The sequence below is a fragment of the Phoca vitulina genome, unplaced genomic scaffold (assembly GCF_004348235.1).
Source record: "Phoca vitulina isolate PV1807 unplaced genomic scaffold, GSC_HSeal_1.0 scaffold41, whole genome shotgun sequence".
Classification (NCBI taxonomy): Eukaryota; Metazoa; Chordata; class Mammalia; order Carnivora; family Phocidae; genus Phoca; species Phoca vitulina.
In genome coordinates, this window is record NW_022589744.1 from 12,096,636 (window position 1) to 12,113,829 (window position 17,194).

The window sequence follows — 17,194 nt, forward strand, 5'->3', positions numbered from 1 at the left end:
AGACCAGCAGGGTGTCTTGTATCCACGTGATATTTGACGTGCCCCAGATGGCCACTTGGTGGCGCCAAAAGGTCCACTCTCTTCCCCATGTTGGTGTGGGTACTGGGGGGTGAAACTTTTTGAGTAACCCAGAGGCACAAAGCCAGAAGGGGAATATCCAGACCAAAAGGGCAGCTGATCCTCGTCCTCGAGGGCCATTTGATAATACCCATTTTATTCAGATAGAGAAAGGGTGGGGATGTGAAAACGATTTGGAGAGCACCTTGGCGGCTCCGTCAGAAGCGTCTGCCTTTGGTTCAGGTCATGATCCTGGGGTCCTGGGATTGAGCCCTGCATCAGGCTCCTTGCTCAGCGGGGAGTCTGCTTCTTCCTGCCCCTCCCCCCGGCTCGTGCTCGTACACTCTCTCTCTCCCTCCCTCTCACTCTCAAATACATAAATAAAATCTTAAAAAATAATAAAAATGATTTAGTTATCCTGTGCACTGCCCTAGGACGGACAGATGCATGCATACACTCGTGTGTCAAGTCATCAACACAGGGCCCCCTAACGACATTTTATTCCCAAGGTTGGTCATCTCTGTCCACTAAGCATAAAGGGACTCAGGCATTTCAGACCAGACTGTAAGGAACTTTGAAAAGCTACAAAAGCAAATAAAAACTTCACTCAGGTACCATTTTCCATCCAATTGGAAAAAATTGGGTACAGATAGACAGTGCTGGTGGGGACTCAAGAAACACGTTCTCTCCCACGTTGTTGGGGAGGGTCTAAATTAGAACCATATCTGTGGAAGACAGTTTGGCAAAAGTGAGCCGAATCACAAATCTGCATTCCATTTCTAGGAATATACCCTATGAATATGTTTGCACACGTGAATGTCACATTGGAGCATGGTTTAAGACTGGAAAAAACACTTAAAACATCCATAATAGGAAGCATGAAATTACAAACATCCACACAATGGAATACTGTGCAGTAGCAAAGACGGAGAGGTCCAGGGGAGCCCCACCCGAAACCAGTGCCCAGGTCCCCAATTTGTTCACCCCTTGTGAGGCCTTCCAGCCATCCGTAATCGCTTGCTCCAGCTCCTCCCAGGTGACCATGGTGACTTCTTCTCCAACAGGCATCAAACTCATCTTCCGGCTCACTAAGTCCTGATAGTAACAGACAACATGCAGGCAGACAGACAGACAGACAGACACACACCCCAAGTTTAATCCCAGAAAGCTTTAGGAACAGAACTGAGCTAACAGAATCCACAGCCCTAGTCCTGAGGAGAAGTCACTGTCCTTCAAGTGACCAGTGAGATTTGGGCAGCCAGTTTCCTGTCGTATGTGGGCCCCTGGTGGGACACCGGGCAGGGATGGAAAGGATTTCCCCTCAATCCAGGGGTAGTGCCCAGAGGGACAGAGGGCCTCACCCAACTTCGGAGGGACACAGATATCTGGGGTGGGAGTCTGGACATCCTCCCCTACTGCCCGCTTGAGGGCCCTTTGTTACAGAACTCGCCCATATTACCAGGAATTCATCCCGTTCTCTGACTATCTTCTCTAGTACATCAATCCGTTGGAGGGCTTTCTGGAAGAAAAGTTCAGAGATGGAGGATCAAAACAGCCCCTCCTGTGGCCCCTACACATACACATACACACACACACACACACACACACACGGAAGAAGAAGAAAGGCGGTGTGTGGATCTTACAGGAGCAGGGAGTAGAGAGGGGGCTGCTAAGTCAGCTAAATTGTTTTCTTTCCAGCCAACAAGAGGCAGGAAAGTGAGGTGTGGTGGGGGACAGCGTGCCAAGAGCAAATGCTAACCCAGGGGTGGGAACCTTTGCTCCCGGGATTCACTTCCTCCTACCCATGATCGAAGCATTCTGGCACTACAGAATGAGGCTGACCTCGCCTCTCAAGGACAAAAATGATCAGGTCCTTCAAGGGTGTCTGAATGGCTGTGTGGTTTAAAGAGAAAAGCATCCCAAAAGAACCCAAACAAGGGCCACCTGGGTGGCTCAGTCGGTTAAATGTCTGCCTTCCGCTGGGGTCATGATCCCAGGGTCCAGGGATCGAGTCCCACATCGGGCTCCTCGCTCAACGGGGAGTCTGCTGCTTCCCCTGCTTGTTCGGGCACTCTCTCTCATAAATAAACAAATAACATCTTTTTCAAAAAAAGAACCAAAACAAATTGCTAAACTTAAGTTGTTCCATATGACTTCTGCAAACCTCCGGAAAGTAGGAATCTAAAGGTAAAACAAGCCCTTGGTCAAAAAATCAATGAATCAATCAATCAATCAATCTAAAAACACCACACTTCGAAAAGAAAAGCTTCCCAGGGCAAAGGTGAGTCCCACTTGGGGCTCAAGGCCTGGGATGAGGGGCGGAACGGAGGCAGGGGCCCCCGTGGCCTCCCTCAGCCTCTCCCTGGGCTTCTTCCTAACTGCCCCTCCTCCTCCTTCCAGCGCTAAGCCCCTGGGTGGCTTCCCGAGAGCCTGAAATAAGAGCACCGCCTAGTGCTTTGGGGCCCTACTGTTCATCTGAAGGGGGTTCTACTTCTTTCTCCAAGAAAACAAAGATCCAAGTGAAGGTGTGGCTGGGGGTCTGAGAAGGGGCAGCGGAGTGGTAAGGACAGGCACTGCATGGGAAGGGGGCGACTCCGCGATCCGCGAGGTGGGGTCCCCGCCGTCCCTCACCGCAAGGCTCGACTCCGGGAGCTCCTGCGCCTTTTCCTGGGCTTCTTTGAGGGTTTTCACGTCCTCCACTACCTCGTGCAGCAGCTCCATGGCCTGCAAGGTGGACACGGGGCCGTTCCGAGGCCTGGCGCGCCCCCACCACGCCCGCGCCTCCCGGCTCCCACCGCCTCCCTTCCCGCCCCCGGGGAGTGGCCTGTGGGCTCCGCCCCCCCCCCCCCCCCCAGCTCCGCGCTCACCTGGGAGACCTGGGAGACCTGGGAGACGGTGGCCTGCTCGCCCTTTGCGATTTTCAACGACCCTGCTCGTGCCCTTGCCGGCGTCAGCTTGGCCGGCTCCTCCTCCAGCCAGTCCCGGGCGTCCAGCTCGCCGATGGGGGCCGTCAGGTGCTGCACGTGGCTCACGATGCCCTGCACCTGGCTCGTGACGGTCTGGAGCTGCCTGCTGAGGTCCTGCACCTGCCCGCCCAGGCCCTTCACCTGGCTCTCCAGCGCCGCCGCCAGCGTCGGGGGCTTGGCCAAGCTGCCGCGCGGCTTCCCTTTGGACACAGCCAGCTGCGGGTCGCTGAGCACGGCCTGCGGGGGCTCCAAGGTGCGGCTCGGCTCCGGCGACGGCAACGGCGACTGGAAGTCGATGCGCACCTCCTGCAGGTTGAGGCTCCGGAGCACGGCCACGATGAGCGTGTGCAGGGCCGTGAAGTTGACGGCGCCCACCTCCGGGGTGCCGATGGCCAGGTCGGCCAGCTCCCGGAGGGAGACCATAGTGGTGGCCGCCGTCGCGGGCGGCATCGTGCGCCCTCTCAGCAGCGGTCCACGCCCTCGGCCGGCCGGGCGGCCATGTCCCCCTCACTGCCCCCCGCGCCCCTGGGCGCTCTCCGGGGCAGCAGTCACTGTCTGCCGCCCGCCTGGAGGACAGAGGGGAAGCGCCCGGCCGCCGGGCTTCCCACCCTCTGCTCCTGGGGACCCGCGCCCGCCTCCCCGGCGGGATCCCGACACCCGCCTACCCTCCGCCGTCCAGTCTCCGAGCTACAGCCCTGGGCCGCCCTCCCCTCGCGCCGGGTCGCGGCCAGCAGACGTTTGGAACGGGAGGGATGGCCCGTTCGCTGCCCGGTAGTGCGGGACCCCGCGCGCCCCCAAGGGTTCTGCGAAAGAACTGGCGCCGTCTAGCCGGCCGGGACCTGCCCATACGCGAAGCCACCCCCCAACTCGCAAGGGGAGCCCATCCTAGCGGGGTCTGGGGAAGCCTTGGCCACACCCCAAGGCACCACAAATTGTTACCATCAGTTATCGCTCCTAAAGGGGCTATGGGGCTGGGTCAAGGCACTGCTGTGGGAACACAGCAGTTTGGGGAGGCGAGGCATCCTATGGCTCACCTAGATTCCAGCCGTCCCTTAACCTAGGAAGGCCTCCCATTCATTCAGCCACTAAGAACAGGACATGTAAGAGACACCATGTGTGTCCTTAGCCTGTTTTCATTATTTAGGGCAGTGGCACATTATCTAAGGGATGCAGTCCTGAGACCTCGGCCTTTTGGGGACAGTTCCCATCTCATTTTGCTTCATCAGAAAGGAGGGTAACTTGGAAAAGACCACTCGCCACCCAGGCAGCTCCAATCCGTCACCAGATGACAGACCTTCACTGTGCCACCCTGGCTTAGTTTATGTCAAAACAGACTCATCTGGTCAGGTGCCAGCATTTCAGCTCATCCCAAGGCAGGATTAGACAAGACTAGAGGAATTTGGTGCTCTCAGCAATTGGGGCTTGACTTCCCCACACCAGATTCTTCCAGAAAATGTAAAATGTCAGTGTTTACATTCAGGAAAGCTAAGGAAAACCTGCGCAAAAATCTGTACCATGTACTCCTATTTTAACTACTTCTCAAATTCAAACTTTTAGTCTGCGTTGGTAAAATGTAATGGAAACCCTTCGTGCCCCTCGTCCCCAAGTGTTGCCTGGGAGTGGAGTTAAACATCAGTCTAGAACCTCCAGGAAGGTTAACACCTGAGGATTTTTATTCACCATCATAGTCCCAGCGCCTGACACTCAGTGGGGCCTTCACGTGCTTGCTGATACCATCAAAAGAACAAATTCTTGGGCGCCTGGGTGGCTCAGTTGGTTAAGCGACTGCCTTCGGCTCAGGTCATGATCCTGGAGTCCCTGGATCGAGTCCCGCGTCAGACTCCCTGCTCGGCAGGGAGTCTGCTTCTCCCTCTGACCCTCCCCCCTCTCATGTACTCGCACTCTCTCATTCTCTCTCTCTCAAATAAATAAATAAAAATCTTTAAAAAAAAAAAAAAAAAGAACAAATTCTTTGCAGCCTTGTGCACTTAGGCTTTTACCCCATAAAACAAAAGGCTGGATCACAAAGTTAAAGCCTTGTAGTGGGGCATCCACGGTCCCAGAGGGTGTGGAACGTGAGCTTCTTGATTCTAGGTTCGGTGACTTTCCAGAAGGATGTATCCCTGCTACTACTGTGCTAGTGCAGGCCGGAATCTTAACTCCCGGAATCCTCACGACTTCATCTGCATATGCCTGAGACCTGGCCTCATGCCAGGCACATATTAGGACCCACTAAGGGCCCATGGAAAGGGTGTATCTGAATATATTCTATTTCTAATCCCAGGAAATATATTCTACTAAATAAGTACATAGAAACACCTCTGTTCTTATAGACACAGGAAAATAAACATTAACTGGATGTATAAATGGAATTTTGGAGTTGAAAAGGACCTCCCTCAGCTGTCAGTTTCAAACCTCCCTCTTTATACCTGATGAGAGGCCCAGAAAGGACTAGTCATCTGCCTGGCCATACGAATAAGAACTAGGTCTCCTGGGTAATAGTCCACAGCTCTTCCTCCACCACCATGCTATCTGATAATTAAGTTCTTGCTCAAAATGCCCCTACTTGGACTATTAACAGAAGAGAAGGCAACTTGTGTGCTTGAAAAAGCTAATGTGCTCAAAGTCTTGATTGTGGCCTGGGAACTTTTCAAGTCATTAGGAGAGAGGGAAAAATGTCAAGGAAACGTCCCTGCAGAGAAATTTAATTGTACAAAGTAGCGAATTGTCCTTTACTATCCCTCAGGAACAGAAGCAATTCCAGCTCATTGCCCAACAGACAGGCTCTGCTCCTTCCCATTACATTCAGTCCTGCCCAGAGCAGGCTGAAGGTTTAAAAGGCCTACCTGACAAATGTGCTATAAACTAGAGTAATTTTAATTGCTGGGTAGAAAGGTCAAGTGCAGTCCTGAGCAATGCCTAACACTGTCACCTATCACACAGGAAAAAGTATAATTCGTTCCGTTTTTTAAAAATTTCGATTTTTAAATCCATTATTCCAACAAGTATTTGACTTTGATGTTTAGGAAGGGGATGGAACCTACAGGTGGAGACTCCTGTCCAGGGTTCGGGACCAGCCATGGACCTGGAACACCCTTTATTTTGCACCCGTGGTCTTCTGCACCGTCTGGACAGAAGTCAGTCACCTCTAAGGCAGGGGAGCGGGTGGTTCTGCAATGTAGCGAGCAGACTTGCAAGACAACAAATTCTTTTATTTGCCATTGAAGAGCAACGCAGGTATCCAGAGATCGGGTGTACTCTCTAATCTGACCTCCTCGCTGCGGTAATGCCACAAAGGCTTTGTTGTTCAGTGGCTGTAGGCACAGCAGCTTCTCAAAGAAAAAGAGGGTTTCCTACAAAGACTTACGTGAGGCTGACGGGGGAGAGGACAATTAGAATGGAAACAGTACCAGGGCACTCAGCTTCCCTAACCAAGTTCAACGCTGACACACATTTCCCTGCGGTAGAAATACCCGAATGTTACAGAGCTAAGACTATCTGCCTTTAACTCCTTTTCAGTATCAACAAAATTTGGGGATTCTTTTCAGGAAAGCGTCTGTAACTTTTGTTTAAAGAAGAGGATGGTGATGGCAGACATTTAAGGCCATTTATCCATCAGCTCTGTCTTCCCCTTGACTATCTTAATGCCTCCTACCTACCCAACTTGGTGAGACAGACTATCTGACTTCAGGCTATTTCCAGGCCTCCTTTGAGAGGAAACACTGTGTACATAAGTTGATGGCACTGCTCTCCACACGTTTTCCTTAGGAGTTCCACGGTCAAGGCAACAGTGACAGCTAGTCATCCACAGTGATGTTTCGGAAAAGGTACGCCATGGACTCCCCATTGTGGATTCTCCGAATTGCTTCAGAAAGAATCAGACTGATATCCACAGTCTTTATCTTGGGACACTGCAGCTTCTGCACCTCATGAGGGACAGTGTTCGTCACCACCACCTAGTCATTGCAGCAGTGGAAGATAAGCACTGTTACTGATGTGTCCCCAACGTGGTCACCCAGAAAAGTCTGTCCCACATTTAGTTCCCACAGCCCAAGTTCCAAACTACAAAACCTTATTCCACCGAGTATAGTTTTTACAAACCAAACTTAACTGACCTTATACAAGAAAAAGGTTACATGGTTCAAAACATAAGATTACGAAGGTCACGGTCTACTTATGCAGAAATGGTAGGGCGAGCCCCGGCACCGTGCAGAACGGGGAGAATCCAAGTCTTGAGAGAAATGCTACCACAGTACCAAACTACACTGAGACACGAACCATACCGAAGTACATAAAGCGAACCTTTATGAAAATAGACATCTATTCCTAACTATACATCTGTCCCAACACACTGCTAGCCACCAAGGGCTAGAATTAGTTCAGAGGTCCTCTGGAGAGGGGTTAAGCAACACTGATGGAATCATTTTACTATTCACAGAAAAAAGAGCAGCAAATTCTAGGCCCATTAAGCACAGACAGACCTCGTCAATGGAGGACTCCTCGATCAGGCGGGGGGCCTCCGCAGACAGGATGCCGTGAGTGGCCATGACGTAGATCTTGTAAGCACCTCTCTCTTTCAGGATCTCCGCAGCAGCAACAAAACTTTCCACATCATCAATAATGTCATCCTGAGGAGAGACCAGAGTGAGTAGTAAGGAGCTACCCTCTGTCTCTATAAACACACTCCTCTTTGCTCTTCTCTGCACTTTGTTTCAGAGGATCTCCAAGTGGAGATCAGAGCCACCTGCCTGGGCCCAAGATAGCACGTCGGGCAGGGGCAACAACCGTGTGGACCGTGCTTTGCGTGGCTGTCAGTACAAAAAGCAGCAAAGCCTGGCAGTCACATGTGACATGCACAGCTGGAGTTCCAGACTGCCAAGACTCATTTCCCTGTTGCACACTTCTGATTAACCCGACATAGCTGGTGTCCCATTTACTTTTTCTCAAGACAAAGTGAGATGACAAGAACACAGAAATAAAGCAAACCATTGTAATCAGGCCCAGCAAAGGCATTTAGAGGGGGGAGCAAACAGATCATGCTGAAGTACGAAGAATGAGACACTTGTTCTCATTAGTGAAAATGGAACCACTCATCTTTAGTTCCTCACGTGGCCCCAAAGCTGGAGGTTGAGTAGGGTAGGTCAGCTGCTCTGGTGGAACCTAGACCCCTTAAGACAAAGCTTATTTATTGGGGTTGGAATTTTCTTACAGGAGATCCTATGCTCTTTTTACATCTATCTGTAGGTTATAATAATCCCTGTTCAACTACATAAAAATTTCTACTTGTCCTAAAGGAGTTTGGGTGAGAAAGGACAGATGGATCCATTTAACTCCATCATCTTTACTAGAAATGTAATCCCAAAGTGGACAAGCCATGAAGAGCCAGCAGTGTCATCCGTGCACACGGAGGGGGACACATGACCGTACCACTATGATTGCGATGCGCCCGCCAACGTCTCCGACTACGGTTATCGGTGGCTTCTCTTTGGCCATCATCACTAGCAAAATAAAACAAACCACAAGATTCTAGTTAGTCATGTGTCACTAAATAAATATAATTGCAACCCCATTCCCTGGAAGCAGTGAAAAAAAAAAAAATTATTAAAAAAAAAACAGGGCGCCTGGGTGGCTCAGTTGGTTAAGCAACTGCCTTCGGCTCAGGTCATGATCCTGGAGTCCCTGGATTGAGTCCCGCATCGGGCTCCCTGTTCGGCAGGGAGTCTGCTTCTCCCTCTGACCATAACCCCTCTCATGTGCTCTCTCTCATTCTCTCTCTCTCTCAAATAAATAAATAAAATCTTTAAAAAAAAAAACAAAAAAAAACAAAGGGCAACCCTCTTGGGTCTCCTCCCTCCTCAGGAGCTTTGTACTATCACTTTGCTGTCACTCAATAAACCTTGTTTTGCTGCCCACTCCCCCCAATCAATCAATCAATCAATCAATAAGGCAGGGGGGGAATTCTCCAAAATGAATCTGGGGTCTCTCAGAAATAGATTTTCTAGGGGCGCCTGGGTGGCTCAGTCATTAGGCATCTGCCTTTGGCTCAGGTCGTGATCCCAGGGTCCTGGGATCGAGTCCTGCATCGGGCTCCCTGCTCAGCGGGAAGCCTGCTTCTCCCTCTCCCACTGCCTCTGCTTGTGTTCCCTCTCACGCTGTGTCTCTCTCTGTCAAATAAAATCTTTAAAAAAAAAAAAGAAAGAGATTTTCTGGAGGAGTGCTGTCCAATACAAACAGGTGAGCCATATGTAATTTTACATTTTCTAGAAGCCACATTAAAAAGTAAAAAGAGGGGCACCTGGCTGGCTCAGTCAGTGGAGCATGCGACTTTTGATTTCAGGTTATGGGTTTGAGCCCCACTGGGTGTAGATGTTATTTAAAAATAAATTTTTTAAGATTTTATTTATTTGTCAGACAGAGAGAGCACAAGCAGGGGGAGAGGCAGGCCGAGGGAGAAGCAGGTTCCCCGCTGAGCAAGGAGCCTGATGTGCGCTCAATCCCAGGACCCTGGGATCATGACCTGAGCCGAAGGCAGACAGACATTCAACCGACTGAGCCACCCAGGGCGCCCCAAAAATAAAATCTTTAAAAAAAAAAAAAAAAAGTAAAGAGGGACGCCTGGGTGGCTCAGTTGGTTAAGTGTCTGCCTTCGGCCAGCTCCCTCTCCCTCAGCCTGCCGCTCCCCCTGCTTGTGTGCACTCTCTCTCTCTCAATAAATAAAAATCTTAAAAAAAAAAAAAAGTAAAGAGATATGAGTGAAATTAATAGATTTTATTTTACCTGGTATATCCAAGATATTTCAGTATGTAACTGAGATGCAAATCTATTAGAGATATTTTACCTTTTTTTCATACTAAGTCTTCAATATCTGGTGTGCATTTCACAGAGACAGCACTTCTCAGTTGAGACTAGCTAGCCATGTTTCAAGAGCTTAAGGGCCACATGTAACTACCAGCCACCAGTCTTCAGACAGCACAGGTCCAAAGACTGAGTGGCAGAGTGAGGAAGATCTTACCACACACAGACGCAGCACTGCAATGCCAGGCAAAAGAGAAATAATCTGACTCTCGCTAAGACTGATAAATGTAAAATATTACTGATAATTACTGATAATGTAAAATAAACGCCACTCTGTAGAAAACCAAACAGATAAAGGCTGCCAGACAGAGAGCCAGCTTCACTTCATCTTCTTCCAAAGTGACTTTATTTGGACAATGTAACCTTATTATCACATAACTACACGACTGACATCATAAGTTTCCTGAAAATTAGGGACGTGAAGACAGTAACTATGACTCCATCATTTCTTCCTGATTTTTTTTTTAAGATTTTATGTATTTATTTGAGAGAGCGCGCGCGCATGAGCAGGGGGAGGGGCAGAAGGAGAGGGAGAAGCAGACTCCCCGCTGAGTAGGGAGCCCCAACGCAGGGCTCTATCCCAGGACCCTCAGATCATGACCTGAGTGGGAGGCAGACATGTAACCGACTGAGCCGCCCAGGTGCCCCCATTTCTTCGTGATTTGACTGGCCCTTAAAGTACGGGCTTCCTATCTCACTACATAATTTATACCTGGAAAAGGCCCATCCATGTACAGACAACTCCAGGATAGAGAAGGGAAGTAAGAATTCACCCTCAAAAGAAGGTTAGCAAACAGAAAGAGAAAGAGAGAGAGAATTTCAGAAGAACAGGCTAAGTATTCTTTTAAAGCTTTTTATTATTCTGAAATATTAAACCAGCAGTGGGAGAGGGACACAAGAATAAAACTCAAAGTAATTCTCTAGGTTAGCAACTATCAGCAAATAAACCACTTTAGCAGATTCCTATCTACAGGTACTGTGAATCTCAAAGAACAGGTGTGCCTTTCTACATACCAGCACATTGGCCAAGCTGAAATCCAGCACGATTTTACTGGCAAATTTCAATCAACATTTCCTGATTTCCCATCCCAGAAACAAGGGCAATTTTTTGAATTTGGGCAGTCAAAAAGCTCTGCATACAACTACCACTTAAAAGAAGGAGAAGATAAACCACCAACATTAGGAAAGGCTTCCCTAAATTCTGTCTTAAATTAAGCCATGTGGGGGGCACCTGGGTGGCTCAGCCGGTCAAGCGTCTGCCTTCAGCTCAGGTCATGATCCCAGGGTCCTGGGATCAAGCCCGGAGTCCAGCTCCCTGCTCAGTGAGGGAATCTGCTTCTCCCTCCCCCTCTCTCCCTCTGCGCACCCCCCCACCCCCGCTCATGCTCTTTCAAATAAATAAATAAAATCTTTTTAAAAATTAATTAATAAAACCATTTGGGTAGATGGCTGTGTTGACCTACCCACTTCTCAAAGAGATGTGGTCCCTTTTCTTGACCATTTTCCTCTGTAAAAAGAGAAAAAAATTGCAAACCAGTATCCCTCATCAAAGACCAATAAAAATTCAACTCTAGTTTGATGAGGAAAACATGTCACAGTGCCCCTGTTTACTTTTCTGTTAATTCTGCTTCTCCCAAAAAGCTTCTATCAGTTTGGAATGAAAAAACACAGGCATGGCCAGGACAGAAGCTTAAAAGGCTTTTAAAAAGCAAGCCTCTCTCCCGGTATGTTCATTCTCTGCTCATTACTGGTTTTAGGATCTGGATAAAACTGAACACACAATTTGGTGGCTACTAAAAAACAGAAACAGACTTTATTAGTAGGGTCAAGGGAAATGAACAGTACCCCACAGGCTATTAAAAAAAAAAAAGTCCCAAATTTTCTAATAGGTTGCCCCAAAAATAAAACTCTGAAAATTCAAAATTTTCAGTAGAAGAAAGATATGTACTGGAGATTAAGGATAAAGGATGCTAAAACTACCCTATGTTTAAGATTCTGTTCCCTTTCTTCATTTTCTCAAACAAAACCCAATCTGTTTAAGAATAAAATGAATTGTGTACCATTACTTATGGCCAGGAATCACAAACTACATCAACTTACTGTAGTGAAAATGTCAATTTATCAAGTGACCTCAAATCTTGAAGGAAGTAGGAAATTATCTTTTGCTTTTAAAGTTAGCATTTTCTACATAAAATAACACTGCATTCACAACCATCCTTAAGTTTTACACACTCTCTTTCACTCTCTCCCCAGAGTCAATTAACCAAACCTTCCTCTCTTAGAATATAGGATGAGAAAGGACCAAGAGGAATTACTCATTCCTTATCCATTTTGATTTTGGTCTATTTTTAGTTCAGTGGGAGGTCAAACTTTATCAACAGACTGACATTAAAAAGAGATAGAATAAAATAAAGTCTCCAGTAGGACTGGAACTAAAATTATTCTCAAGCTCATGACTTTATCCACGTGCAAGCAAATCAAAACTGACATCTAACAGATGCTCAAGAGGAGCTAATGTCTGTTTTCACTTTAGTGGTGAAAACCACATCTTCATTTGTAAAATTATCAAGCCAGGAAAATCAAGCCAAAAAGGGTGACTTTCTCTCCTTTTTGCGATCCAAACTCTTAATTTTCACCACTGTGGCAAGCACAGAGCAGTGTTTAGAGAACCACTGACATATAATCCTTTCAAGTTCATTAGATGCCCTTGCCATCAGGATGGAATGAATTCTATCTTACAGAACAGAAAAATTTATACAACTTCACTTTTAATTTCTCAACTTTGGCACTACCGACAGTCTGGCCTAGAGAACTATTTGTTACACTCGAAGGACATTCAGCGGCTTCTCGGACGTCTACACAAGATGCCCGTGGTACCCTCCCTCCAGCTGGGTGGAGAGACCAGAAACGCCTTCAAACATTGTGAAATATCCTCGGGGCGGGACGACACAAAACCAAAGATTCTGAGAGTGAATACTTTTGGTCTTGTCCTAGCACTCCAGTATCTTCAACCTCATTACTATTTTATTTTATTTGAGAGAAAGAGAGTGCATGCGTGCGGGCAAGCAGGGGGAGGGGCAGAGGGAAAGAGAATCTCAAGCAGATTCTGTGCTGAGCTGGGAGCCCAACTGGGAGCTTGATTCCACGACCTTAAGATCATGACCTGAGCCAAAACTAAGTCAGTCACTTAACCGACTGAGCCACCCAGGCACCTCTTCATCCTCATTACTATTTTTTAAAAGATTTTATTTACTTATTTGAGAGTGAGCGAGCGCACGCACAAGCAGGGGGAGGGGCAGAGGGAGAAGGAGAAGCAGGCTCCCCACTGAGCAGGGAGCCCGATGCAGGGCTGGATCTCAGGACCCTGAGATCATGACCTGAGCTGAAGGCGGATGCTTAACTGAATGAGCCATCCAGGCGCCCCTCATCCTCATTACTATGAAGTAAACTATTATAACATACTGGAAGCATAACTGAAATATAAATATAAAGCATATTTAATTTGGAAAGTACAATTACACAAAACTAGCATTTTTTTAAAGCATTCCCTTGCCCAAATCTGTAAGAAGGAATCAGAGGATGATCCTATGGCAACTGTAAAAGTTGTAATGTAAACACACTGACAGGTCTATGAGGGAACACACTGCTGTACACCACCATATAGAATATTACACTAATTTGGCAATATCTATCAAAATAACCTTTGACCCAGTAATTTTATTTCTCGGTCTTTATCCTGTAAGTACACTGAGTCACTTACGAAAGAACATAAGTCAAGGTGAGTCACAGGGAGTAACGTGTGGTGACTGAGTGCACACTCCAAAGCCCACATCTTGGTTTGTAAATACCACTTTCCACTAAAGGAACTGGGGCTGCTCGTTGAAATGATGATTCCACAGCTAAGAAAGTACAAGATAAATATGGAACATCTAGTTGGACCAGGAAGTAAGGAAGTATCAAAAAATGATACGAACATGTCAAAAGAACACAGAGAGGGGCTTGAAGAGGCTCCCTTTGGCCAAGTCTAAGACAATATGAACATTACTATAAATAGTAGCATTGGATTAGAACACCCTGAATAAATTAACATTCTATTCTATTTCTGATATAAGTGAATGAATAGGGAAGAAGGGGAATTGGAAACATCACCACTTGATCACAATCATAGTAATAACTGATTCAACCTAATATGAGAAATAAGCCTCAATAAAGAGATATTCTATAGAAAAACTGGCCTGTATTCTTCAAAAATATCAAGGTCATGGGGTGCCTGGGTGGCTCAGTCATTAAGCGTCTGCCTTCGGCTCGGGTCATGATCCCAGGGTCCTGGGATCGAGCCCCACATCGGGCTCCCTGCTCGGCGGGAAGCCTGCTACTCCCTCTCTCACTCCCCCGCTTGTGTTCCTGCTCTCGCTATCTCTCTGTCAAATAAATAAAATCTTAAAAAAAAAAAAATATCAAGGTCATAAGAGACCAAGAACAGAGGAGCCGTTCCAGATTATATGAGACTAAAGAGAAAGGTCAACTGAGTCCGATGTGTGATTTTTATTGGGTTCCAGGCCAGAAAGAAATGATTTTCCTTTGCTCTAAAGGATGCAGTGGGACAACTGGTAAAATATGAATACGGTCTGCAGATTAGGTAATAGTATTGTAACAATGTCAGTTTCCTGAATCTGATAATTACACTGTGGTTATGTAAGAGAGTATCTGTTTTTTGAAATATTTACTGAAGCATTTAGGAATACAGGACATTATGTCCACAACTCATCTCAAATGGTTCAGAAGAAAAGAGTATGTATATAAATGTTAAATCTGGGGCCTCTGAAGAGTAGAGAGGAATTCTGTATTATTCTTTCAACTTTTCTCTAAGACTGCAGTTTGTTCAAAAGAAAAAGCTTCATTCCAAACCCCAGCTCCACCAGCTCCCGGCTGTGCTCAGTTGCCTCACTGGCAGAATGAGGGATAACACAAGTACCTACAAGATTGCGTGAAGTCTGAAGATCTACTAAAGAGCTTAGAAAACTCTTGACACAGAAGGGCTCAAGAGATGTTTATTATTGGCGCTTTTTCATAGCCAAAGACTGGAAAAACTCACATGTTCGTCAACAGGGGACTGATTAAGAAAATTTTTGTCTATCCATAGAATAGAACACTCATGAAACTGTAAAAGACCGAGAGAGCTGTACAGACTGATGGGGAAGGAGCCCTTGAATGAGAAAAGCAAGGGGTAAAACAATGTGGTTTAATATACTCCTGCTCTGTGAAAATGAGACAAAGAGAAATACATTATTTGCCTGCATATGCATAGAGCCTCTGAATGGATATAAGAGACCAACTACACTGGGTATCAGAGTAGCTGGCTGGGGGGCAGGGGGAAAGAAAAGTTTAGGTGGGGTAGCAAAGTTTTTTACTATAAAGAATTTCATACTTCTTAAATTTTGAAATATGGGAATATATTGCCTAGTCAAGAACTTTAATTATGAAATCCTCAAATAAAATAAAATGCTGCAATACCAAAAATTCAAATTAAAAGAGTTTATTACTTGTTTCTCTTGTATAAAAAACCTCCAAAGTTTACACCTTAGACAGGAGCCTGTCTGAAGTAGCCTGTCTGGGGTATAACCATTCTGGTATTCCCTGCCCCCCCCCCCATTAATCTCTGTATGTTTCTGAGCTATGGCAAATAGATACAGATTTTAAAAAGAAATAATCTCCTTCCTCTAAAAAATATACTGTTATCTTCCGGTATAGAATGCCAGTTATTACCACTCAAAATCCATGGAAATAAATAGCCTCCACACTGCTGGATTAATAACAATTTAGTCAGGGGGCACCTGGGTGGCTCAGTCGGTGAAGCATCTGCCTTCAGCTCAGGTCATGATCTCAGTCCCAGGATCGAGCCCCACATTGGGGTCCCTGCTCAGCGGGGAGTCTGCTTCTCCCTTTCCCTCTGCCCCTCCCCCCCCTCAAATAAATAAATAAAATCTTTAAAAAAAAAATTAAAAAAATAACAACTTAGGGATCAGGTCAAAGGGTTGTATTACTAAAATAAGTGTTAGAAGTTACCTGGATCACCAAAGCCTGGTGTATAATCAACGGTTGCTATCGCCCACCTTACCAAAATATAAAAGCTTAAGATTTCACACCTACAATTTTTTCACTAAAGCTAAAATTAGTTCATACTCTCTGAATGCTAAGTGCTACCCAGATTAGTTCAATTGTCCTTACACAGTCTGTGAATGTAATGCCACCTCCTTTTACAAAAGGGGAAATCAATGTAATACCATTCAATTATCTAAAAAAACCAAGATGGGGTGCCTGGCTGGCTCAGTCGGAAGGGCATGTGACTCCTGATCTCAGGGCTGTAAGTTCAAGTCCCATGTTGGGTATAGAGATAACTTAAAAATAAAAATCTTTAGGGGAGCCTGGGTGGCTCAGTCGGTTAAGCATCCGCCTTCAGCTCAGGTCATGATCCCAGGATCCTGGGATCAAGCCCTGCGTGGAGCTCCTTGCTCGAGGGGAACCTGCTTCTCCCGCTCCTCCCAGCTCAGTGTTCTCTCTAATAAATAAATAAAAATCTTTTAAAAAATTAAAATTTAGGGGCACCTGGGTGGCTCAGTTGGTTAAGCGACTGCCTTCGGCTCAGGTCATGATCCTGGAGTCCCGGGATCGAGTCCCACATCGGGCTCCCTGCTCAGCAAGGAGTCTGCTTCTCCCTCTGACCCTCCTCTCTCTCATGTTCTCTCTCATTCTCTCTCTCTCAAATAAATAAAATCTTAAAAAAAAAAAAAATTTTTTTTTTAAATTAAAATTTAAAAATTAAAAAAAATCTTTAAAAAAATAAAATAAAATAAAAAAACCAAAATAGCATACATCCATATATGTATTAACTCCTAGCCATTCATATTACTCAAAACTTTCTTCAGTTTGCAAGTGAAATAATAGAGCTCATCTTACACGGCAACTCCAGACCCGGATGGACAGTAGCATTTTTGACCATCGGGGGAGAATGGCGACCGTCATCCATGTCCAGCTCTGTACACTGGGCTTCACCGTGGATCACAGCTAACCCCAGACGGAGTCTCTCAGCGTATGACTGGGCCCTAAGAGAAAGACAAGAAACGGGGAAATTCACAGGAAGAAAACCCAAGTGTTGCCATCTCATCACTATTAATCATCAAATGAAAACATTATTCAAACTTTCAGGGACACGCAAATGATTTAGACAAATCAGAAGATGAGGCCCAGACCAGAATGTAAATGCCTCAAGAGGAACAGTGAGGCACAGCAGACGTGGGCCAGCATCTGATTCTAGA

The 17,194-nt window shown here is 46.4% G+C and overlaps 1 protein-coding gene across 1 annotated transcript in view; it reads right to left on the reverse strand.

The window, feature by feature from the left end:
- Window positions 1-6,214: 6,214 nt before the first annotated feature.
- PRPSAP1 (phosphoribosyl pyrophosphate synthetase associated protein 1) overlaps window positions 6,215-17,194 on the reverse strand; it is a 28,711-nt gene continuing 17,731 nt past the window's right edge. The window contains exons 7-10 of the mRNA XM_032429657.1: window positions 16,836-16,981; window positions 8,451-8,521; window positions 7,505-7,651; window positions 6,215-6,979 (exon numbers count right to left, since the gene is read on the reverse strand). Of these exons, the coding sequence (XP_032285548.1) occupies window positions 6,821-6,979; window positions 7,505-7,651; window positions 8,451-8,521; window positions 16,836-16,981 (523 nt within the window). The 3' untranslated portion in view covers window positions 6,215-6,820. The remainder of the gene's footprint in view (window positions 6,980-7,504; window positions 7,652-8,450; window positions 8,522-16,835; window positions 16,982-17,194) is intronic.